This window comes from Papio anubis, chromosome 16 (genome assembly GCF_008728515.1).
Source record: "Papio anubis isolate 15944 chromosome 16, Panubis1.0, whole genome shotgun sequence".
Taxonomy (NCBI): Eukaryota; Metazoa; Chordata; class Mammalia; order Primates; family Cercopithecidae; genus Papio; species Papio anubis.
This window is the reverse complement of record NC_044991.1, coordinates 77,126,282-77,149,834: the sequence shown is the minus strand read 5'-3', so window position 1 is coordinate 77,149,834 and position 23,553 is coordinate 77,126,282. Positions and strand designations below refer to the sequence as shown.

The following is a 23,553-nucleotide window of genomic DNA, read 5'->3' as shown; positions in this document are numbered from 1 at the left end:
CCAGAGGCAGGTGTCACCACACCCAGCTAATTTTTTTTAAGAGGTGGGTCTGGCTTTGGTCTCGAACTCCTGGGCTCCAGTGATCCTTCTATCTCTGCCTCCCAAAGTTCTGGGATTACAGGCATAAGCCACCGTGCCCAGCCTACATAGTTAATTTTTTTTTCAAAGACAAGATCTCACTATGTTGGCCAGACTGGTCTCTAACTCCTGGCCTCAAGCGATCCTCTTGCCTCGGGCCTCCCAAAATGTTGGGATTATAGGTGGGAGCCATTGCGCTGGGCAGGTAATTTTTTTTTAAATTTATCTTTGGCTACAAAGATCATTAACAAGGGTGTCGGCAGTGTGAGGTTGTACAGGCAGTTGCTGAGCGGATGTCCTTGTAGAAGTATTTTTTGTATAAAGTTGCATTCCGGGCTGGGTGCAGTGGGTCATGCCTGTAATCCAAGCACTTTAGGAGGCTGAGGTGGGAAGATCACCTGAGGTCAGGAATTCAAGACCAGCCTGGCCAACATAGTGAAACCCTGTGTCTACTAAAAATACAAAAATTAGCCGGGCACGGTGGTGCGCGCCTGTAATCTCAGCTACTAGAGAGGCTGAGGCAGAAGAATCGCTTGAACCTGGGAGGCAGAGGTTGCAGTGAGCCAAGATCATGCCATTATGCTCCAGCCTGGGCAACAAGAGTGAAACTCTGTCTCAAAAAAAAAAAAAAAAAAAAGTTGCATTGCGACGGCCTTTGTGCAAGGTTGTTTCGTGATGTTTGTGAATCTTTTGTGATAGTTTTTGTTATTAGGCATACAAGCATTCATTGCATAGCCTTCCCTGACTATGTGTCAGGGTTTTTTGGGGTTTTTTTGAGAGGCAGTTTCGCTCTTGGTGTCAGGGTTGTTTTGTTTAACACTAGTGACTACGTTTTGATTCTGAAACGTAGAATCACAAGAAGCCGAGGTTGGAGAGGGAGGCAGTTGGCAAAGGTCACAGGGTCTTGAGGACCCTGTGGGGTGTGGGGCTTTGAGGGTAACTGAAGCCACTGAAGGGTTTTAAAGGATATGGTCACATTTGGATTTTTGGAAGATCCTTCTGGCTGCTTGGTGGCAGGGGATTGGATGTTGGCTGGGCAGCAATGGAGAGAGGTCAAATGGAAAGTTGTGGCAATATTTCAGATGAGATCACAGTGGCTTTTAAGATGTAGGTGCCAGTGGGATGATAAGAAAACACAAATGTGTGTTTTGGTTTTTTTACCTCTGAACTTTTTATCGACCTCCTGTTCCCCAAAGGGTACCCTGCTTCCACTGGCTTAATGTCTCAGAACTTTGGTGTCATTGGTCTCAGACACCATTTTGCCATCCACTATCTGGTGGGTAGTGGTCTTTTGGATGGTTTGCATGGAGTTGCGGCTGTCCAGGGCATCACCAAGATTGAAGTCCTCGCTCTCTTCCAGCAGGCGGCAGTAGGTGGCGATCTCAGCCTCCAGCTTGACCTTATGTTCAGCAGGGCCTCCTACTCCTTGGCCTAGTGCTATCTCTCTGCCTGGGTCTATGCCAGCTCTGACTCCAGGTGCAGCAGTATCCCGCTGAGCTGTTCCATCTGCAGGGCATAGCAGGCCTCCACCTCCCTCAGGCTGTTCTCCAAGCTGGCCTTCAGATTTCTCATGGAGTCCAGATAGATCTCCAAGGAGTGTACATCTCAGTTCTGTGAGAGTCATCTCAGCAGCTCCAACCTTGGTGGACTGCGTGGTGACTACTGTGGTGCTCTCCTCAGTCTACTGAGACCAGTACTTGTCCAGCTCCTCTCGGTTCTTCTGAGTCAGCTCGTCATATTGGGCCCGGATGTCTGTCATGATCTTGCCGAGGTCCTGAGATTTGGGGCATCTACCTCCACGGTCAACCCAGAGCTGGCAATCTGGGCTTGTAGGCCTTTTACTTCCTCTTTGTGGTTCTTCATGAAGAGCAGCTCCTCCTTGAGAGCCTCGATCTCTGTCTCCAGCTGCAACCAAGTGACACTGATGTCATCAGTGACCTTGTGGAGCCCATGGATGTTGCTCTCCACAGACTGGCACATGGCCAGCTCTGTCTCCTACTTGATTCTAAAGTCATCAGCAGCAAGATGGGCACTGTCGACCTGCAGAACGATGCGAGCATTGTCCACGGTATTTGTGAAGATCTGAGCCCTCAGGTCCTCGATGGTTTTGAAGTAATGGCTCCAGTCTCTGACCTGGGTCCCTTCTTCTCCAGGTGCTCCCGGATTTTGCTCTCCAGCTTCTGGTTCTTGGTCTCCAGGCCTCTCATTCTGTCCAGGTAGGAGGCCAGAAGGTCGTTCAGGCTTTGCATGGTCTCCTTCTCATTCTGGATGCCTCCCATTCCTGCCAGATCCCTAGCCATCCCCACGGACAGGTCCCCGGACCCCATGCCACCCCGGAAGCTGGTGGAGCAGGATTTGGAGATCCAGGAACCAGAGCCTCTGGTGCCTGCATAGATGCTGACTGGGCTGCTGACCAGCAAGGTGCCATAGCTAGGCGTCTGGACAGAGCCCAGGGACCGGTAGGGTAGTTGGTGGAGAAGGTGGAGTGGTGAAGCTCATGCTGTCCGGGGGGGAGAGTGAGAGGACAGGACTCAGGCTTTGCTGACATTCTTTCTTTTTTATTATTTTTTTGAGACAGTGCCTCACTCTGTCACCTAGGCTGGAGTGGTGCAACTGCGGCTCACTGCAACCTCTGTGTCCAGGGTTCTGTGATTCTCCTGCCTCAGCCTACCGAGTAGCTGGGACTACAGGCACCCACTACCACGCCCAGCTAATTTTTGTATTTTTAGTAGAGACGGGGTTTCATCATGTTGGCCAGGCTGGTCTCAAACGCCTGACCTCAAGTGATCTGCCCGCCTAGGCTTCCCAAAGTGCTGGGATTACAGGTGTGAGCCCCCACACCTGGCCCAAATGTGTTATTTAAGAGCTAAAATTAACCTGAGACAACAGAGCGAGACTCCGTCTCAAAAAAATAAAAATAAATAAAATTAACTTGATTTGGTAATATGGGGCATGGAGGTGGACAAGGAGTTAAAGATGAGGTGTGGGTTAATTCTTGAGCAGTTACAAGGATGGTGGTTATGTCTGCTGGGAAAAAGAAGCCGAGCAGACAGCGTGGGGTGGTAGCAAGGTGGTGGATGAGTTCAGTTTGAGTCATGCAGAACTTAGAATGCGTTTATTTATTTATTTATTTAGAGACAGAGTTTCACTCTTGTTGTCCAGGCTGGACTGCAATGGCGCAATCTTGGCTCACCACAACCTCTCCCTCCCGGGTTCAAGTGATTCTCCTGCCTCAGCCTCCAGAGTAGCTGGGATTACAGGCATGTGCCACCACACCTGGCTAATTTTGTATTTTTAGTAGAGATGGGTTTTCTCCATGTTGGTCAGTCTGGTCTCGAACTCCTGCCTCGGCCTCCCAAAGAGCTGGGATTACAGGCGTGAGCCACCACACCCAGCCTAGGATGCCTTTAAATCACACAGCTGAGCAGGTCTACGAGGAAGCTGGCCAGAGAGCTGTCAGGCCTAGGATCATCGTTCTGGGCGCACCGACACAAGAATGGTAATGAAGACCAACGGCAGAGGGGTGAGTGGGTGAATCTGCCCAGGAAGGGAACACAGGGTGAGTGGGAGCAGAGCCTGAGGAATCCCACTAGCGAGGAGAAGGGAACCAGGAGGAGCAGGCTGCCGAGGAAACAGAATAGGAATATGGCAGAGAACTGAGAAGAGAAACCAGGAGGGCCTCCCAGCTGAAAAGTCAACAGAAGCAACTTCTGTGAAAAGAGGGAGGGATCAAGAGCGCCTTGAAGAGGGAGCTGGACAAGGACTAATGTCTCAGTTCAAATGTCATTTTCTCGACCTGTTTTGGCATGACATAGGATTTCATTTCCAGAGGATGTCAGACCTCAAAGAAACAGGCACAAATTGCAGTTCTCAGAGGTAACTGGAGTCCAGGACTCAACCGATACTTAGACAAAGGTGGCCTGCATGGATATGGAGGCGGAAGAGGCCTCCCAGGTATCTGGCTGGGGTAGTTACCACTGCAAGATGGAATAATACAAAAGAGGGCATGGGTGAAGATTGGAGATGCTGGCTGTATTAAATATGAGGTTTCAGGGCCAGGTGCAGTGGCTCACACCTGTAATACCAGCACTTTCAGAGGCCGAGGCAGTCGGATCACATGAGGTCAGGAGACAAGCCTGACCAACATGATGAAACACCATCTCTACTAAAAATACAAAATTAGCTGGGTATGGTGGTGGGCGCCTGTAATCCCAGCTACTCGGGAGACTGAGGCACGAAAATCACTTGAACCTGGGAGGCAGAGGTTGCAGTGAGCCAAGACTGCACCACTGCACTCCAGCCTGGGCAAAAAGAGTGGAACCCCAACTCAAAAAAGCAAAACAAAACAGGTTCCAGGCCAGGCTCGGCGGCTGACACCTGTAATCCCAGCACTTTGGGAGGCCAAGGTGGACCACCTGAGCCCAGGGGTTCAAGCCCAGCTCAGGCAACATAGTGAGACCCTGTCTCTTTTTTTTTTTTTTTGAGACGGAGTCTCGCTCTGTTGCCCGGGCTGGAGTGCAGTGGCCGGATCTCAGCTCACTGCAAGCTCCGCCTCCCGGGTTCACGCCATTCTCCTGCCTCAGCCTCCCGAGTAGCTGGGACTACAGGTGCCCGCCACCTCGCCCGGCTAGTTTTTTGTATTTTTTAGTAGAGACGGGGTTTCACCATGTTAGCCAGGATGGTCTCGATCTCCTGACCTCGTGATCCGCCCGTCTCGGCCTCCCAAAGTGCTGGGATTACAGGCTTGAGCCACCGCGCCCGGCGACCCTGTCTCTTACTAAAAAAACAAAAAACAAAAAACTAAGGTTTCTATGGGATTGGAATGAAGCTCAAGCAGCCAAACACTACAGTGGGCACCTACGATGCTGTGCAGGGAGAGCTCTGTATACTTTGCTCCTTGGATCCTAGCATCCTTAAGAGGCAGATAAAATTATCTCCACTTCATAGGAGACAGGTTCAGAAAATATTCACTAGATGCCCCACAGCTCACAGCAGAGTATGAACTTAAACACATCCAGGACCTGAAACTTGACCCTGCAGAGTCCCTTTACTACAAGCCCTCAGCACTGCTGCTGTTATGCACACGCAGCGGAAGCCGCATGTCTAAAACCTTGCTATATGGAGCACTGTCACTTCTCACCTCCCAGAGCCTCCCAACTGTAACAAGTGTTCTTTTTACAGAGGACAGGCACCATGAGGCCCAGCTGATGGCGTCAGAGATTAGACGCCAAATAGGACTCAGCAACAAGCAAGAACTTCCCTTCTAGAAAGGGTTAACAATCTCCTGGAGGTTCCCCAAGCCCATGGTGTGGCAAATGGTGTTGAATGAAAACAAGAACCATAGCTTCCCAGTTACATTAAGTTATGAAATTTATTTATATTTGACCTTTAAAAGCCAGAACATAACAAATCTCACTTTCTGGAAAGTCATCTTACTAGAAATACAAGAAGTGCACTTAATACAAGGAAATAAGTTTCTTGGTGCCACCAGTGAGGTGGACATACACTCATATCAGTTCCCTCAAATGAAGGTTTCGTCAGATTTCCCTCCAGACTTCTGAGATGATCTGAATTCAGGAAGGTCTGAGAGAACTTTTTCCAGAAATTACAGTGAACAAGCTGATCTTAACTTTTGGGTCCTCCCGAGAAATACTAATGAAAGAACTATTTTTTCCAGTAGGCCCTGTCTTTGCTGGCTTCTTGGCATCTGCAGCTCTTCACCGGCAGGCACGGAGCCCCACAGCAGCAGTGTACAAGCACAAGGTCACTTGCAGCCCCATTAGAGACATATCACATCAAAGAACCAACCTAAACCCATATGCCTTTTGGTCAGAGGTTCTGCTCCTACAGATTAGGCTGACAGCTCTTGGACTTATATTTATTAATATTTGTGAAATATGAACTCCAAGCTTCTTGAGCTGTTACTAAAGCAAGTTTCCAGCAACAGCTTTTATTAACAACTGTTCATCATGCGATGTGCTGTGCCTTATGAACAATGTCTCGTCACAACAGACCAGGGGGCGGTACTGGGTTTCCTACAGCTTCTCTCTGCATCTACAAAGCAGGTTTTCAAACACATTTTACATGTCGAAACCAGTGTCATAAGGGAAACATATGTGATAGAAAAACAATGCTCAGTTTAATCTAAGTTACCAAGCAGAAGGTAAAAGAACTAGTATCCGCTGAGTCCCCAAACTTCTTTCTTCTAATTCATCTGAGGATTCTTTTTTTGTGCTTCTAGAGTAAGAATTAGGCAGGCTCCCAAATGGAGAGGTAAACATGACCTCGTTGTTTGAAACTACTTCATTAATTTGTAAATCAGAACCAAAAAGCTCTGGCCCTCCCACTTCTCTTCGCTGACCCTCCTCCCCACTTATGGATAAACAGACTTTAACTTCCCTAACCCAGAAACACTTCCACCAAAAATATATGGTTATACCTTATCCTAAAAAGGCACCATGCAGGCATTTAAGACTGAACCAGTGAACTCTAAGGATATGTAGTATTAGGAAAATATCACTAATCAAAACATCCAGCATCAGATGGTGCAAAACCCCAAGAGGACTGGTGACATGTACCCCGGGATGGCAACCCCAGCTTCTGGCAACCCCACAGCCCAGCGGAAGCTTCAGCTCTGGTCAGGTGCACGGCTGCCAGAGTCTGCATACCTCGGGGACAAGGAAAGGAGATGCTTGCTTCATTGTGCTATTCATGACCCAGAAAAGGTCCTGGCTGGCTTGCAGGACTCGAGAGACAAACACTGGATGGGAGGAATGAGTGTGAAACAAGAGGTGGAGAAGCTAGATTCTCTTCCACAGGAGGCGGCAGAAGCTCCAGAAAGTAGCCGAGAACCAACACAAACTCAACCATGTGACAAACAAGGTTAACAGTAGGGGAAGACAGCTTTGGCAAGAGCCCAAAGGGAAGAGGAGGGCTGACCTGGGGACCCATTTCCCCTGTCAGAAGTGACCCTGTCCCAATGCCATGGCTCATTTTCAGGTCTGTTGAACAGGTAAGGTACAGGAGTCATAGGTTTCACGTTTAATATGTAATGGAAGCTCTGGAACATGAGACAGACAGCAAGCACAGACTCTGCTCACTGGTCGATGATGGAGCGCTGCAACACCTGATTCATCATGTCCTCTTCATCAACATCATAATCCTAAGGGCAAAAACAGACATGCAGCCTCAGCAACTGTTCCCAGATGCAAAGACTGGCTTTCAGTAGAAGCAGGACAGCCTAGCAACTGGATCTGGAGCAGGCTGCCAGGAACTGGATCCCTGATTCAACTGTCTGTGATGCTAGCTATGTAACTTTGGGAAAATTAATCTGTCTCTGTTGCCTTATTCTTTTTTTTTTTTTTTTTTTTGATGGAGTCTCGCTCTGTTGCCAGGCTGGAGTACGGTGGCACAATGTCAGCTCACTGCAACCTCTGCCTCCCAGGTTCAAGCGATTCTCCTGCCTCAGCCTCCCAAGTAGCTGGGACTACAGGCGTGTGCCACCATGCCCAGCTAACTTTTGTATTTTTAGTAGAGATAGGGTTTCACCATGTTGGCCAGGATGGTCTCAATCTCTTGATCTCGTGATCTACCCGCCTCGGCCTCCCAAAGTGCTGAGATTACAGGTGTGAGCCACTGCACCTGGCCAGTCTGCTGCCTTATTCTTAAATGAAGATAAGGATGCCTCCCTTAAATGGAGATTGAGAGACCCAGACAGCACATGAATGGAGCCTGGCACAGACCAAGTGCTCAGAACGTTTATAAGTTTGTTGGAACAGAGCACGCAGATGCACTGAGCTGAAGAGTTGTTTCTGAGAGGTGGAATCAGTGCCCAGTACAGAATCAGTTTTTTAGAGCCATACAGTACAGCAGAAACTATAGTGCAACCAGCCCTCTTTAATGAGGCATTTTTAGGAATTACATTCATCTGTGTCACATTAACAAAAAGGGAGTTATTCTGAAGTCTGAGTTTCAGACACTGTTCAGACTGAGAATAAATATTATGATAATTTAGGAAAGAGCTTTCTTTCTTAGATACTGAAATTCAGCCATTAAGACCGAACACCACTCTAAAATCCTAACCTGACATCTATATACGTAGGAGGTTTACCTGATATAGTTGGCCAAATTTACCTATTACTATAATGCCAAGACAACAGTGTGCCCCTTTGAAACCACCCAGCTCTAGGGAAAGAATATAAACCTGACAGCCGTATTTGGCTAGTGGATATATGCTATTTGACCTGAAGTACTTTTGAAGATAATTAAAACCTGTGAAACTTCCTGTGAAATTTTCCTGTCCTGCTTTGGGCATGGGGTGGGGGAATGGAGAAGCTAGGCAATGCTGCGCCTGCATTTCCACAGGAAAACAAGGGGTGGAGGTGATGGCAGCATAGAGTCGGACACAACCCGGCTTGGAAATCCTCAGGAGGATCATTTCAATTATGGTCCCCATGGACATGTGAGCTTGAGCCTCTCAAGTCCAAATTTTTTTTTTTTTTTTTTTTTTGAGACAGGGTCTCATTCTGTTGCCCAGGCTGCAGTACAGTGGCATGATCTCAGCTCACTGCAACCTCTGCCTCCTGGGCTCAAGAGATCCTTCTGTCCCAGCTCCCTCAAAGTAGCTGGGACTACAGGCAGGAACCACCAACAACTGGTTAATTTTTGTATTTTTTTGCAGAGACAAGGTTTTACCATGTTGCCCAGGCTGGTCTGAAACTCCTGAGCTCAAGCGATCCACCTGCCTCAGCCTCCCAAAGTGCTAGGATTATAGGTATGAACCACCGCACCTGGCCCCAAACCAAGTTCTATAACAGGCAGAAGTTATATAAACCACAAGAAAAGTAGACAAAACTTTGGGGGCAGGGCTAGGAGATGGAAAGAGCAAGCATCACTGTCTCTGTCTCAAGACTGACCAAATCATCTTCGTGTTTTTTTTTTTTTTTTTTTTTTTTTTTGAGACGGAGTCTCGCGCTGTGTCACCCAGGCTGGAGTGCAGTGGCGCGATCTCGGCTCACTGCAAGCTCCGCCTCCCAGGTTCAGGCCATTCTCCTGCCTCAGCCTCCGAGTAGCTGGGACTACAGGCGCCCGCCACCACGCCCGGCTAGTTTTTTGTATTTTTAGTAGAGACGGGGTTTCACCATGTTAGCCAGGATGGTCTCGATCTCCTGACCTCGTGATCCGCCCGCCTCGGCCTCCCAAAGTGCTGGGATTACAGGCTTGAGCCACCGCGCCCGGCCGTTTTGTTTTGTTTTGAGACAGAGTCTCGCTCTGTTGCCCAGGCTGGAGTGCAGTGGCGCAATCTTGGCTCACTGCAACCTCGCCTCCCAGGTTCAAGCGATTCTCCTGCCTCAGCCTCCCAAGTAGCTAGGATTACAGGCACCCGCCACCACACCCGACTAATTTTTTGTATTTTTAGTAGAGACAGGGTTTCACTATGTCGGCCAGGCTGGTCTCGAACCCCGACCTCGTGATCCGCCCACCTTGGCCTCCCAAAGTGCTGGGGTTACAGGCGTGAGCCACTGCGCTTGGCCCAGATCATCTTCTTAAATGTCACTCTGGGTGGGGCGTGGTGGCTCACGCCTGTAATCCCAACACTCTGGGAGGCCAAGGTGGGTGGATCACGAGGTCAGGAGTTCAAGACCAGCCTGGCCAACATAGTGAAACCCTGTCTCTACTAAAAGTACAAAAATCAACAGGGCATGGTGGCATGCGCCTGTAGTCCCAGCTACTCAGGAGGCTGAGGCAGAAGAATCACTTGAACCCAGGAGGTGGAGATTGCAGTGAGCTGAGATCATGCCATTGCACTTCAGCCTGCGTGATGGAGTGAGACTCCATCTCACATAAACAAATAAATGTCACTCTGGCCACCTGCCTGGCCCATGAATAGAAACTGTATAGTAGCTACAGTATACATACTGGAAGCCCATCTAGCTCCCCAGCTACAGCTGCCTGCTCACCTCTTTCACTCAGTCTTCTACCATCCCAGATTTCTCTCTTGACAATCCCCTTTATCATTGTATCCAGTATACAGACTGGAAGCCCATCACAACAGTGACAAAGTTCAACACTGGGGGGGCCCCACTTCCCCTTTTGAGAAGAGTGAAGCAGCCGTGCCATTCCCCCAGGGGAGGGATCAGAGCCTAGGCTCCAGACTTACCACGAAAGTGTCGTAAGAAAACCGGTGCCGGCGTTGGATGTGCTCTCTGAAGTTGGCGCTGCGGTAGTTGGGGTCTCCCCAGGGCATTGAGGCACATATCGGACAAACCTTTCAACACAAAAGCAAGGTCTTAGGCACCCAACTTCCAAGCTTGCACCAGCCCTCTGTAGCCTGTGTCTGGCCTCCTTTCTTCCAGGACAGCTTTCCTGACATACTGTCCAGGGCCTGTAACTCCTTCCTGTGCACATCAGCAGCCCAGAAAACACTGCAAATTTCCTACTCAAGTCAAATGACACGTGGGAGTGGGTAAAGTTCAAATCATGATACCACCCTTTCTCATTCCCTACTGTAGGCAGAGAAGTGAGTCAGCCTGGTGGGGGGCCTAGACTGGCCTTCCAATCCAGCACAGAAGACAATCCAAAAGCACGAGGAAAACTAAGAAAATAAGCCAATGAGCGATGTCCCAGGGAAGTAAAACACAGCCTCACATGCATCTTAACAAAGGAAATACTCAGGTAAGGGGGATGGGGCCAAAAAGCCCTCACGCAACAGGTTGATTTGGGTTTTGAAGATTGGGAGGTATTTGGAAAGGCAAAGAGAACATGATAGGGTGCTCCAGGCCAGGCACAGTGGCTCACACCTGTAATCCCAGCACTTTGGGAGGCCAAAAGCGGTAGATCACCTGAGGTCAGGAGTTTGAGACCAGCCTGGCCAACATGGTGAAACACTTTCTCTACTAAACTTACAAAAATTAGCTGGGCATGGTGGCACACACCTGTAGTCCCAGCTGCTTGGGAGGCTGAGGCATGAGAATTGCCTGAACCCTGGAAGTGGAGGTTGCAGTGAGCTGAGATTGTGCCATTGCACTCCAGCCTCCAGCCTGGGTAACAGAGTGAGACTCTGTCTCAAAAAAAAAATGCTGCTCCAGAAGAGCTAGCAGCACGGAGAAAAGGCCAGAAGGCGGCGGTTACTGTCAACACACGCAAACGACCAGACCAGTGAGCATGGAAAACTCATGCCAGGGAGAGAGATGACCTAAGTGCCCCCACTTAAAGGTGCAACCCTACCCTACAGCAAAGAGGATACAGTGATAAAGGGGACTGACATGAGAGAAATCTGGGATGGTAGAAGACTGAGTGGAAGAGGTGGACAGGCAGCTGTAGCTGGGGAGCTAGAACATAGGACGGGACTAGAGACTGAAAAGGAGATGGCTTCCAAAGGGAAGGGAGAAACGCAGAGTTAAGAACTTGCAGAGGAAGAGGAAGACAGAACAGAGGGCCAAAGGCTGAAGAGAAAGCCTCAACATAGACAACATAATCAGAGGGATTTCAGAAGCCAAAGGAGGGGAAAAAGACAGAAAATTAGGCTGCCATACCAGAAAAGTTCAGCAATAATAGTATCCAACAAAATTATGAGTGCAAGTAACATTTAACCAAGTCAATCTGTATCTAAGAATTTAGCTTATAAACATACATAGATACAGGCAAAGATATGTTTCTCAAAATGGCCAGTTCTATCTTAAGATGAGCACTGATAGCTGCCCTAGTACTCTCACAAAAGCTCATTAAAATTCTAAAATCTCTGCACCACTGTTTACAGCAATGGAGCTGAAGGCTGCCCATACAACAGAGTATGTAGTTCAAGAGAAGCAGTATGAGATAAATGGAAAAATTAAAACAAAACTATAGAGGAAGTATACACCTAACTATAAAAAAAGACCTAGTCTGTCAATCACATTGAGAGAAAGGTAACGCATTGCTGAGATGGAACAAATACCTTTTTTTTTTTTTTTTTTTTTGGGAGTTTCGTTCTGTTGCCCAGGCTGGAGTGCAGTGGCATGATCTCAGTTCACTGCAACCTCTGCCTCCCGGGTTCAAGCAATTCTCATGCCTCAGCCTCCCAAGTAGCTGGGATTAAAGGCGCGTACCACCATGCCTGGCTAATTTTTGTATTTTTAGTAGAGATGGGGTTTCACTATGTTAGCCAGGCTGATCTGGAACTCCTGACCTCAAGTGATCCACCCGCCTTGGCCTCCCAAAGTGCTGGGATTACAGGTGTGAGCCACCGTACCCGGCCTATGTTTTTTGTTTTTTTTTTCTAAAAGGAGACTACACATGCCAGTCAGTGATATCTGAGTAAAATGTCCAAGGATTGATAAGCCTTTTCCTAATAATTTCACCTAAATCCTCTTTCCCCACAAACACGAAGAAGTTACTTCCAAAAGCTTCATGGAGAAATCTGGTGGATACCAAGGGATCCAAGTTAATGTTAGCAACAATAGACATCACATGACTTAATGTAGCACCCAGAGAACTCATGTACCATCCCTGCCTCTGCTTTGGGGGGAGGGGAAAATTGCTATGAAGGACATTACCATTGTTAAAATTAAAACATGAATTTTATGTTAGATATTAGATTGTATCAATGTTAAATTTCTTGAATATGATTATACACACAAAAATATAATTTTCCAGGAAAACACTCTTGTTCTTAAGACATACACACTCCTGTATCAGGGTGCAAACTATTCAGGGTGCAAAAAAGTCATGGTATCTGTAGCTTATTCCCAAGTGGTCAGCAAAAAGTGTGTATCATAGAGCATGGTTAAGCAAATATGGTAAAATGTTAACAATCTGTGAATCTAGGTGTAGGGCACACAGGAGTTCATTTTACTAATCCCATCATTTTTCTCCAAGCTTGATCCTTTCCCATAATAAAGTTTAAGAGAAAAAAAAAAAAAAGGTTACTCTTACCACAGATTTGGTATCCGTGCTATGGAATAATTTGCAGTGTTCCACAAGTCCTTCCTGATCAAAGTTCTTCTCAGGACAGTAAGGACAAGGAAAGGTATAACGGTTTGGAACATTCCTGGAAGGTGAAAGACAGGAAAAAAGAAAATTTTTCTGTGAGTACCTTTCCATTCAACTTCAACCACAGTACACTCCCAAAAGGAGCAAAGCTCACCGAATGTGTAACGACAAGGACGCTGATGATCACTTTAGACTCAGATCAAGTGTTTTGAAGACAATAGCTCAGCTGGCCGGACATGGTGATTCACACCTGTAATCCCAACAGGCCAAGGCAGGAGGATCACCTGAGGTCAGGAGTTCAAGACTAGCCTGGCCAACATGGCGAAACCCTGTCTCTACTAAAAAATATAAAATTTAGTCAGGATTACTGGCAGGTGCCTGTAATCCCAGCTACTCGGGAGACTGAGGCAGGAGAATCTCTTGAACCCAGGAGGCAGAGGTTGCAGTGAGCTGAGATAGCGCGACTGCACTCCAGCCCAGACAACAGAGCGAGACTCCATCTCAAAAAAGAAAAAAAGAATAGCTCAGCTAACATCTGAAGTGAACACCAGAGTCCTCCCTTGCATACTCCTCCCAAAATACTTGTATCAGCTTTAGCCAGCATAACAATTCATACAACTAAACCCCTGACCATGCAAGGTGTCCAACCTCTTTGTATTAACAGCAAGAGATGACCTCCACCTAAGGGGAGACTGAGTCATTTACCTTGGCTGAAGAGATGCATCCTTAATGGTGGCCTTCACACCTTCCATGATGTAATTCTGGTATTTGGAACAAGTAGCCACGTGGGACCGGATCTTGGATAGGAAGAACTCAAATAGGAAGAATCAGAGCCCACAAGTTAGTGAGGACCTTGTAACAGGCCAAATGTAGTCCCAAACAAGGGCGCAAAGAAAACTAGACCTACAGCACCCTGGCAAATAATCTCACCAGACTCCTGAGTATGCTGATGGGGCTGAAACCCTGATTATTGCAGATTTCCCATTAATAACAAGGCTGCTATTTTATTTGACTAAATCAGGATATCCGCTTCCACTCTAAAATAACTCTTCTAGAGGTTTGCTCCTATTCATGACAGGCTGTGTGCTCACAGACAAGTTCCAAATCTAGGATGTTGTTAACAGTTTTCTATACTAGCATTTAAACTAGTCTCCTTATAGCAAGCCAAAAGCCACATTCTGTTATGTGCAGCAGAGAAAAGTGATCATTTTGGTAAAACGTATAAAAGCCACCAACCCTGATTAAAGTATCAATCACCAGACTCTGAGAAATAATCTTTAAAATCTAAATTCTTTTTTTTTTTTTGAGACGGAGTCTCACTCACTCTGTTGTCCAGACTGAAGTGCAGTGGCACCATCTTGGCTCACTGCAACCTCTGCCTCCCGGGTTCAAGTGATTCTCCCACCTCAGCCTCCTGAGTAGCTGGGGTTACAGGCGTGTGCCATCATGCCCAGCTAATTTCCATATTTTTAGTAGAGATGGAGTTTCACCGTGTTAGCCAGGATGGTCTCGAACTCCTGACCTCAAGTGATATGCCTGCCTTGGCCTCCCAAAGTGCTGGGCTAACAGGTGTGAGCTACCATGCCCGGCCCAACCTTTCACATAAAATCTAGGCTGTGCAATAGTAAAATAGAAAGAGAAGAAAACCCAGAGAATAGTGCTTCATTACAGGTTTTCTAAAAAGAAAGAAAGTTTTAAGAATTGAAGAAAAGAGGGAAGGAAAGAAAAACATTTTTAGAGGCATGCCAACCATACAATAACTAATCTTGAAAATGGAGAAAAGCAAAAGCACACAGTAAAACAAACAAAAAGCCCATCATGGGTGGAGCGTGGTGGCTCTCACCTGTAATCCTGAGGGAGGCTGAGGTGGACCATCACTTTGCACTCCCAAGTTTCAGATCAGCATGGGCAACATGAAAACTCTGTCTCTACTAAAAATACAAAAAAAATTAGGTGGGCGTGGTGACACATGCCTGTAGTGCCAGCTACTGCAGAGGCTGAGGTGGGAGGATGGTTTGAGCCAGGGAGGCAGAGGTTGCAGTGAGCCGAGACCACACCATTGCACTCCAGCCCGGGCAACAAAGCCAGACTCCGTCTCAAAAAAAAAACAAAAAAAAACAAAACCAAAAACCACATTATGCATGCATAAATAAAGATGAAGAGACCGGGTGCAGTGGCTGACACCTGTAATCCCAGCACTTTGGGAGGCCGAGGTGGGCGGATCACAAGGTCAGGAGATCGAGACCATCCTGGCTAACACGGTGAAACCCCGCCTCTACTAAAAATACAAAACAAAACAAGAGATATATACATATATATATATGTATACATATATATATATCCGCACGTGGTGGCAGGCACCTGTAGTCCCAGCTACTCCAGAGGCTGAGGCAGGAGAATGGCGTGAACCCAACAGGCGGAGTTTGCAGTGAGCCAAGATCATGCCACTGCACTCCAGCCTGGGCGACAGAGTGAGACTCCGTCTCAAAAAAAAAAAAAAAAAGGCCCAGTAGGAAACTGTAATTCAGTATCTTGAGTTTCTAAAAGTAAACTTCAAAGGGGGAAAAATGCTCCAAGATTGGAGCTCCAGCTTACCATGATGATTGTCTCACCTCCAGCTAAAGAACTTGACTTTAAGCTACAAACTGAGGAATCCCCAATTTTTTTTTTTGTAGAAACTGGGTCCACTATATTCCCCAGGCTGCTCTCAAACTCCTGGGCTCAAGCAATCTTCCCACCTCAGCCTCCCAAGGAGCTGGGACTACATGCAGACACCACTACACACAGCTAGTTTTGTTTGTTGGCTTGTTTTGGTATATACAGTGTCCCACTATGCTGCCCAGACTGATTTCGAACTCCTGGGCTCGAGTGATTCTCTTACCTTGGCCTCTCCAAGTGATAGGATTACAGGCATAAGCCACCATGCCCAGCCTCAATAGTGAAGCCCCCAATTAAGATATAGAAAATAGCCCTATTCAGCATTAAAATGGTCCTACTATGCATCGCTAATACTAAATCACTCTGAAAAGGAGATGGTAAGGTATATTCATACTATGGGCATCCATACCGAAGTGTTAAAAATAATGAAACTGACATGCAAGGCTGTCCAATATGTAAGAGAAAAAAAAAACTGAAAGTGAAAAAAAAGTTGGGAATGAATGTACATTTAAACAAGTGAAAAAAGTTGAAGAAACATATATATTATAGTGTGATCTCATTTTGCAAAAATTCTACAACTGGGTTGGTAAACATTCTACAGTTTTTACCAACTTTTGGTAAAAAATTGTCAAAGGGCAGAAAATGTTATGTAGCTTTCGAAACTGAATCACTTTTTTTTTCTTGAGACAAAAAAAAAGTCCAGCTCTATCGCCCAGGTTGGAGTGCAGTGGTGAGAACTCAGCTCACTGCAATGTCTGCCCCCTGGGCTCAAGCCATCCTCTCACCTGAGCCTCCCGAATAGCTGAGACTACAGGCACACACCATCATGCCCTGCTAGTTTTTTGTATTTTCAGTAGAGCTGAGGTTTCACCATGTTATCCAGGTTGGTCCAGAACTCCTGGACTCAAGCAATCCACCCACCTCGGCCTCCCAAATTGTTGGGATTACAGGCATGAACTACCTTGCCAGGCCTTAAATTGAACCATTTTTGAAATAATCTCTGGAATGAGGAACAAGCCTACATTATTGTGTATTTTTGTATGGTCTGCAATTTTAAAAATTTTAATGATTCTAAAATCAACAAGGCTGTGTATATCTCTTGGAAAATAAGACAACAGTATTTCTCCTTTCCAGTAGCAGTTATAACACGTATGAAAATAAATATACTTGACTTTGATTATACAAAAGCATTTCAAATGTTAGCTATTGTTACTATAATCCAATGATTTCATATTGACTTTTTTTTAAGAGACAGGGTCTTGCTGTCAGCCAGGCTGGAGTGCAGTGGCATGATCATAGATCACTGTAATCCCAAACTCCTGGGCTCAAGTGATCCCTCCCGGCCTCTGCCTGCTGAGTAGCTGGGCCTACAGGTACATACCACCACATCCGGCTACTTTTATTTTTTGTAAAGATGAGGTCTCACTATGTTGCCCAGTCTGGTCTCTTAACTCCTAGCCTCAAGCTCTTGTCTTGGACTCCCAAAGAGCTGGGGTTACAGGCATGACCCACCACGCCCGGCCAAAATTGATCTTTTATAGGAAAAAACTGGGATAACTCATTTCTATGGCTTTCAAAGCTAAAATATATACTTAACCAACTCTTAAAAAAAGAAACAAAAACCAGTAGGTTATGAAAACAAACCAGCCCAGCCATCATCACCACAGGTAACTGGCATGCACGCGTGCTGTTAGTCACCTAGTCATGCTCTAACTTCAGAAACAACATGGTAGCTGTACGTTTTACCCCATCTTATCATGGAAAGACATGGACTCTTCCACATTACTTCCACATACATTCTTACGGCAGCCATGGCAAGAAGTCTCTGTGCTCTCAATCTGCCGCTCGAGCTCCATGGCTCGGACGCCAGGTGCCAGAGCGCTGCGACACACCCCACAGACAGGCTTCTTCGGCTTCAGACATTCCTGCAGGCATGCAGAGCAAAAGCTAGAACAAGACATACGGAGAACCTCTGTCACGCATCATGGAGACAAGAAAACAAATATGGATCAACTTTTAAAAAGACATCAATGGATAATGGAGTAAAAAACAACTTGCTCTCTCCTCCCAATTCAAATACTAAGTCCTTCCAGGCCAGAAGAATTGAGGGATAGGAGTGGACTACAAAGAACACACAACTACAGAAACAAATGCAAACTCCTGTGATATGCAGTGAAGGTGTTAAGGTTGAGGGTTCAAGCCTTAGGCCCTGCCACTGAGGGATCTCAGTGGGGTTTCTTTTTTTTTTTTTTGAGGCGGAGTCTTGCTCTGCCACCCAGGCTGGAGTGCAGTGGCCGGATCTCAGCTCACTGCAAGCTCCGCCTCCCGGGTTCACGCCATTCTCCTGCCTCAGCCTCCCGAGTAGCTGGGACTACAGGCGCCCGCCACCTCGCCCAGCTAGTTTTTTGTATTTTTTAGTAGAGACGGGGTTTCACCGTGTTTCTCGATCTCCTGACCTCGTGATCCGCCCGTCTCGGCCTCCCAAAGTGCTGGGATTACAGGCTTGAGCCACCGCGCCCGGCTTCAGTGGGGTTTCTTGAATCTTATTCTTTACTTTGTGAAATAGAGAGTAGTACCTACCTCTAGGATTGCTGGGAGGATACAGTTTGTATAGCAGACCCCTGGCAGAGTATCCAGCATGTACGAAACACACCATAAAGGGGAGCTGCTATCATTAGAGGTGAAGGCAAAGCTCTACAGGAACATAAAGGGAAAAGCAACTAGTTGTGACCTGAGAAGGAAAGGGCTGGAAAGACTGCAGAGACGGCTGGGCGCTGTGGCTCATGCCTGTAATCCCAGCACTTTGGGAGGCCAAGGTGGGCAGATCACGAGGTCAGGAGTTGGAGACCAGCCTGGCCAACATGGTGAAACCTGTCTCTACTAAAAATACCAAAATTAGCCAGGCAAGGTGGCAGATGCCTATAACCCCAGCTAATTGGGAGGCTGAGGCAGAAGACTTGCTTGAACCTGGGAGGCAGAGGTGGTTGTGCACTACAGCCTGGGCAACAGAGCGCGACTCTGTCTCAAGGGGGAAAAAAAAAAACAACACTGCAGAGACAGCGTCTCTGATCAGCCTTAAAACCGTTCAGCTGGATCCTTTTGTAGTTCATGGACGTGAGGACTGGGTGTTCATGTGCATGTGTGAGATGTGCCACCCTCGAACCTTGTTACAGATGTTGGCCCATTACCCATCTGACATTTAAAAAAAGAGGTCAGCTAGCAGAGGAAGGGAAGACTATTCTAGGCCTAATTTAGGCTTAAAATTCGTATGTATCTGAGGAAATAAAAATCTAACAGACTTTTCCTCATAAGCACTAGGGAGCCAGAAGTTTAAAGCAAGGTATTAACAAAACAAGACCAAATCCAGGTTTCAGAAAAATATTTCTGTACTATCATGGAAAACAAAGTTTTGTTGTTGTTGTTTTTGAGACAGAGTTGTGCTCTGTTGCCCAGGTTGAAGTGCAATGGTGCGATCTTGGCTCACTGCAAAATCCGCCTCCCGGGTTCAAGCGATTCTCCTGCTTCAGCCTCCCAAGTGGCTGGGGTTACAGGCACGTGCGACCACACCCAGCTATTTTGTATTTTTAGTAGAGACGGGGTTTCACCACGTTAGCCAGGCTAGTCTCGAACTCCTGACCTCTGGTGATCCACCTGTCTTGGCCTCCCAAAATGCTGGGATTACAGGCATGAACCACTGCACCCAGTCCTATACTTCTTTTTTTTTTTTTTAGGTGAGAAGGTGAGAAGAGACAACGTAGAAACCAAACAGATGGCTAAAGGCAGAGGATTGTGAGGGTCTGACTGAAGCAGTAGGGGATGAATTCAGGAAACCATTCATGGAGAGGCAGAATCAGGAGGACTTGATAACTTACTGACTTTGAAGAAAAGAAGTCAAAGATGACCGAGTTTCTATCCTAAAGCCTAGGCAGATGGTAATGCTGAGATAAGGCATACAGAAAGAATGGAGAAGACACCCTGGGCTACTTACCCAACCTGATAGATTAAGACAGTATAACCAAATCTGCCAGAAAGAACTAAGGAAATATAATGAAAGGCAATCTTCTGAACACTTGACCATTTTCTATTGCCTCTAAGAATCTCCTTCCTCCTTGTCACTAAGTTAGATGTTAATGCTGTTAGGCAAAATTCCAGACCAGGTACAGAGAAGGTAAGGGAGTCTATTCATTCACCACTAAGGGCAATGGAAACTTGACAAAGCCCTGTTCTCATGATGCTTACATTCTAGAGTGAAGGGAAACACAAATGTTAATTTCAGATAGTGATTAAATATATGAAGGAAATATGGCAAACAGACCAGCTGGAGGGATCACAGAAAGCTGCTTCTGAGGAGTTGGCATTTGAGCTGAGTGGGACCTGATTACTAGGACAGCCACACAGATCTGGGTGCAGAGCTCCACACCAAGATGATGCCACACACAAATGAGGACTGGGAAGGCAGGCAGGCAGACCTTGGGGGCCACAATGCGGTAGACCATGGTGAGAAGGGCAAGCGATAAGGCAGTAGACACAGGCAGGGCCTGTGGCCATCACTTCTGTTGCCTGTTCACAAATGCAGATGACAACAGGAACCCAAGAGAGCACAGAGGGTCCAGTGCGTATAATGCAACCAAACCCAGCATGCAGATAAAAGCAGCTCGAAGTCTCTTTGCAAGCACACACACAGAGGTTCAGCTCATCTATCAAATGTTCATGAGTCACTTTGTGCCTGAGACATACCCAAACTACCAGACTGCTTTTGAACTGCTCAAATATCCTGGGCTGGCTTTTCAGTTTCTATTTCCTATTTATGGGCCCTTTCCCAGTTCAGCCTTCTGACGCTCCACTCCGTCACAGTGCTAGGAAGAAATTCTCCTCTCTTGGGCACCCAGCCAGCTGCCTTTCTCCAGCTGTATTCTACTGGATTGGAGAACGCAGTCATTCAGGGCTTGAAATAAAGTTTTATAAAAATCCAGTGCCCCAGCCAGAGTTGTAGTGATGCTCAACTTTCCAAGCACAAAAGGTAAAAATCAAGTAGGCACAGGAGAAAGCATTCAGTTGGAGCTAAGGGGGACTCAGGCTGCCCTCACAGAGGTGCTTCCATCTGTCTTCAATTTGCACTGAACTGCTGAGCACGTGGGGCTAGGACAGCGAGGATAGAGAAGAGCCAAGGTTTGAATACCAGTAGTTCCTTGCCCTCTGACCTAGGAAAGGTTCACCCAGCTCAAGAAAATCTCAAATTTTGCTGCTCTTCATTTAGCAAACTGTGCTGGGTCTAGCCTTTTTACAAATGTTAATAGTAAATGAAATCCACTGAATTAATCCAAAATCAGGTAAACCTGATCCAAGGATAAGCGGATTCAATGAAAAAGCTAAAGACCACTTCAACTCTCATGAAGCTTGCTTACACGACTTATTAGTTCATTCAACCATTACCTGATCATTCACCCCACGCACAGAGGTGTGATCCCTGAAATACCCTCCCACTTGCAGAATGAATTTTTACAATAGTTTGACGAGTCATTGGTACTTATTTGTAAACTCTGAAGGCAGAGTCTACCCCAAGATCTGGCACATAGAGGCCATTCCAGTCAGTTGAGGGGCAAAAAAGATAAGGCCACTCCATCATGAGCTGTAAGTTTTGCTCTGTGCAAGCAAGGAGAAGGAAGTTAAGTCCCAGAAAGGAAGTGGGGGAAGTAATTTAGATGGGGATGGGTGTTTGGTGAGGTAACCTAACCAGGGACTTGAATCCCGAAGCGGGGGAGGGGGGTGGGGGGGGTGGGTAGGGGAGGAGTTCCAGGCTAACTGAATTGCAAAGAGGAATAGCCTAAAGCTACATGATGAGGCAAAAAGCAGCCAGTTAGGTGCCAAGCACTGTTCTCTAGACTATTAAAACGTCACCTGCAGTATATCTGGGAAGAGTTAGGCCACGGCGACCCTTCGACAGGCAAGCGTCGGACCCTCGGTGTATTCACCTGTAAAATGGCTGCCAACCCTCCCCCTCTGCAGGGTGGCTATAGAATAATGCCCATGGAGTGCAATGGCTACTGTGCCTGCTGACTAGTGAAGGGGTGCCAAGACCAATGCCAAGGTGATCCCACGGTAAGCACTGAGAGAGACGAGAGGAAAAGCCAATTCTGAGGCAAGAAGCAGGTGGCCACGTTGTCTACAATTCTTTCAACTCAGGTGTGTCTGTGCGTCTGATGGAACAAGGCTTAGATTCAAATCGACCAACCTCGAAAGCCCCGGCCACAGCCCAGGACTGGACATCTTTACACATATCTGCTTTAATCATTATAACCAGTCTATTCACAGTATTCAGGTCATGAAGGCTTAATTGAAAACTGAAAGAAACAAACCTCCTACACAGGAAGTAGAATGCTAACAATCCCATCTGCCAACTCCCACCCCCTTTCACAGCTAAGGGCAACCTGGCCAGATCCCCATAAAGACTTCCCTTTTGTTGTTTTAGTCTAGTTCAGCGTTTCTCCCAACTTTGGTTCATATTAGAATAACTCGCCACAGCTAGACTCAATGCCAAATGTCCTATGCTTTAAGAGCGACGCGGTCTAGAAAGGAAACGTCGGCTCTCCAAGGGCGGACTTTCGAGCCTAAAGTCCCCGCAGGGCACGAGTCCACTATCACGTGTGGGAAGGAGACTGACAGGCGGCCTGGAACATCGCAGGCGCTCAACGGACAGCAGCTGCCCCGCTAAGACGGGCGGAGGGACGGGATACTTAGAAGTAAGCGGGGCGGGACAGAAGAGCGCCCCGGCAGCTTTCACGGCCCTTAGGAGCCCCGGGGGACACCCCCGGGAGGCCCCTCTGGGTGGGTCCTCTGGCTCCCGCCCTGAGACGCATCTCGCTCCTCGGCTCCATTTCCTTCCCAGTCAGTTAAGTGCCTCCCGACCAGGCCCGGGCTCGCCGCTTACACGTGTCCGCAGGGCACCTGTACCGGCTTCTCGTACACCTCTAAGCACACGGGACACGTGAAGCGGCCTAGGGGATCAGCCTCCGCCGCCGGCCCCGCCAGCTGCGCAGCTCCCCCGCCGTCTTGCTGTTGCGCCGCCATCTTGCTGCCGCTCTGCGCCGCGCAACGGCGGCCGATGAGGAGTAGGCCAAGGGGGCGGGGCTCGCGGGGCGGTGAGCGGTTGGGGGCGGGGCTCGTGGGTGGGCCGCCCCTCGCGGCCCCTGGGGCCCCTCTGACCCAAGCGAGCTGGAGGCCGAGGGAAATCTGGAAAACGTGGAAGCCAAATCCAAAGGCTGCCAGAATTGGGACGGGCTCTGCGCGTGGGCCGCTGTTTTCCAAATTTAAGTCGTTAGTTCGGCACCACTTGCACTTATCACTATTTATTTTCGAATCAAATTGCTTTTTCCTTAAATTTATTTATTTATTTATTTAATCTATTTTGGGAAAAGGTCTTGTTTTGTCGCCCAGGCTGGTGTTCAGTGGAGCGATCATGGCTCCCTGCGGCCTCGACCTCCGGGGTTCAAGCGATCCTCCCACCTCAGCCTCCTGCGTAGCTGGACCACAGGCAGTCACCACTATGCCGGACTAATTTATTTATTTTTGGGTTTTTTTTTGTAGAGATGGGGAAAGGAGGTGGGGAAGGGGCGGTGCCGAGAGCGGGCGGGTCTCACTGTTGCCGAGGCTGGCCTCGAACTCTTCGAGGTATTTAAGAAATACCCAGCCATTTCTTAAATTTAAGCAAATTTAATAACATCTAATTCCTGAGCTGCAAGAAGAAAGTCAGTATCATTTATTTATACAAAGGAGCTGGGTACGGTGGCTTACGTCTGTAATCCCAGCACTTTGGAAGGCCGAGGCGGGTGGATCGCTTGAGCCTATGAA

The 23,553-nt window shown here is 47.5% G+C and overlaps 1 protein-coding gene, 1 non-coding gene and 1 pseudogene across 2 annotated transcripts; 1 reads left to right on the top strand and 2 right to left on the bottom strand.

Annotated features, from left to right (window-relative positions):
- Positions 1 to 684: 684 nt before the first annotated feature.
- LOC101014195 lies at positions 685 to 2,718 on the bottom strand (annotated as a pseudogene).
- Positions 2,719 to 5,430: 2,712 nt separating this feature from the next.
- RNF114 (ring finger protein 114) lies at positions 5,431 to 22,832 on the bottom strand. The gene is made up of 6 exons (XM_003904625.3): positions 22,634 to 22,832; positions 17,502 to 17,652; positions 13,753 to 13,859; positions 12,991 to 13,105; positions 10,238 to 10,345; positions 5,431 to 7,240 (listed from the first exon to the last, which is right to left on the bottom strand). Exons 1-6 carry the CDS (start codon positions 22,771 to 22,773, stop codon positions 7,175 to 7,177), a joined length of 687 nt encoding a protein of 228 aa, XP_003904674.1. The 5' UTR covers positions 22,774 to 22,832; the 3' UTR covers positions 5,431 to 7,174.
- LOC116270907 lies at positions 18,799 to 18,903 on the top strand. Its single transcript, XR_004179211.1, has one exon. It is a non-coding gene; the product is annotated as a small nucleolar RNA U13 (small nucleolar RNA).
- Positions 22,833 to 23,553: the final 721 nt, after the last annotated feature.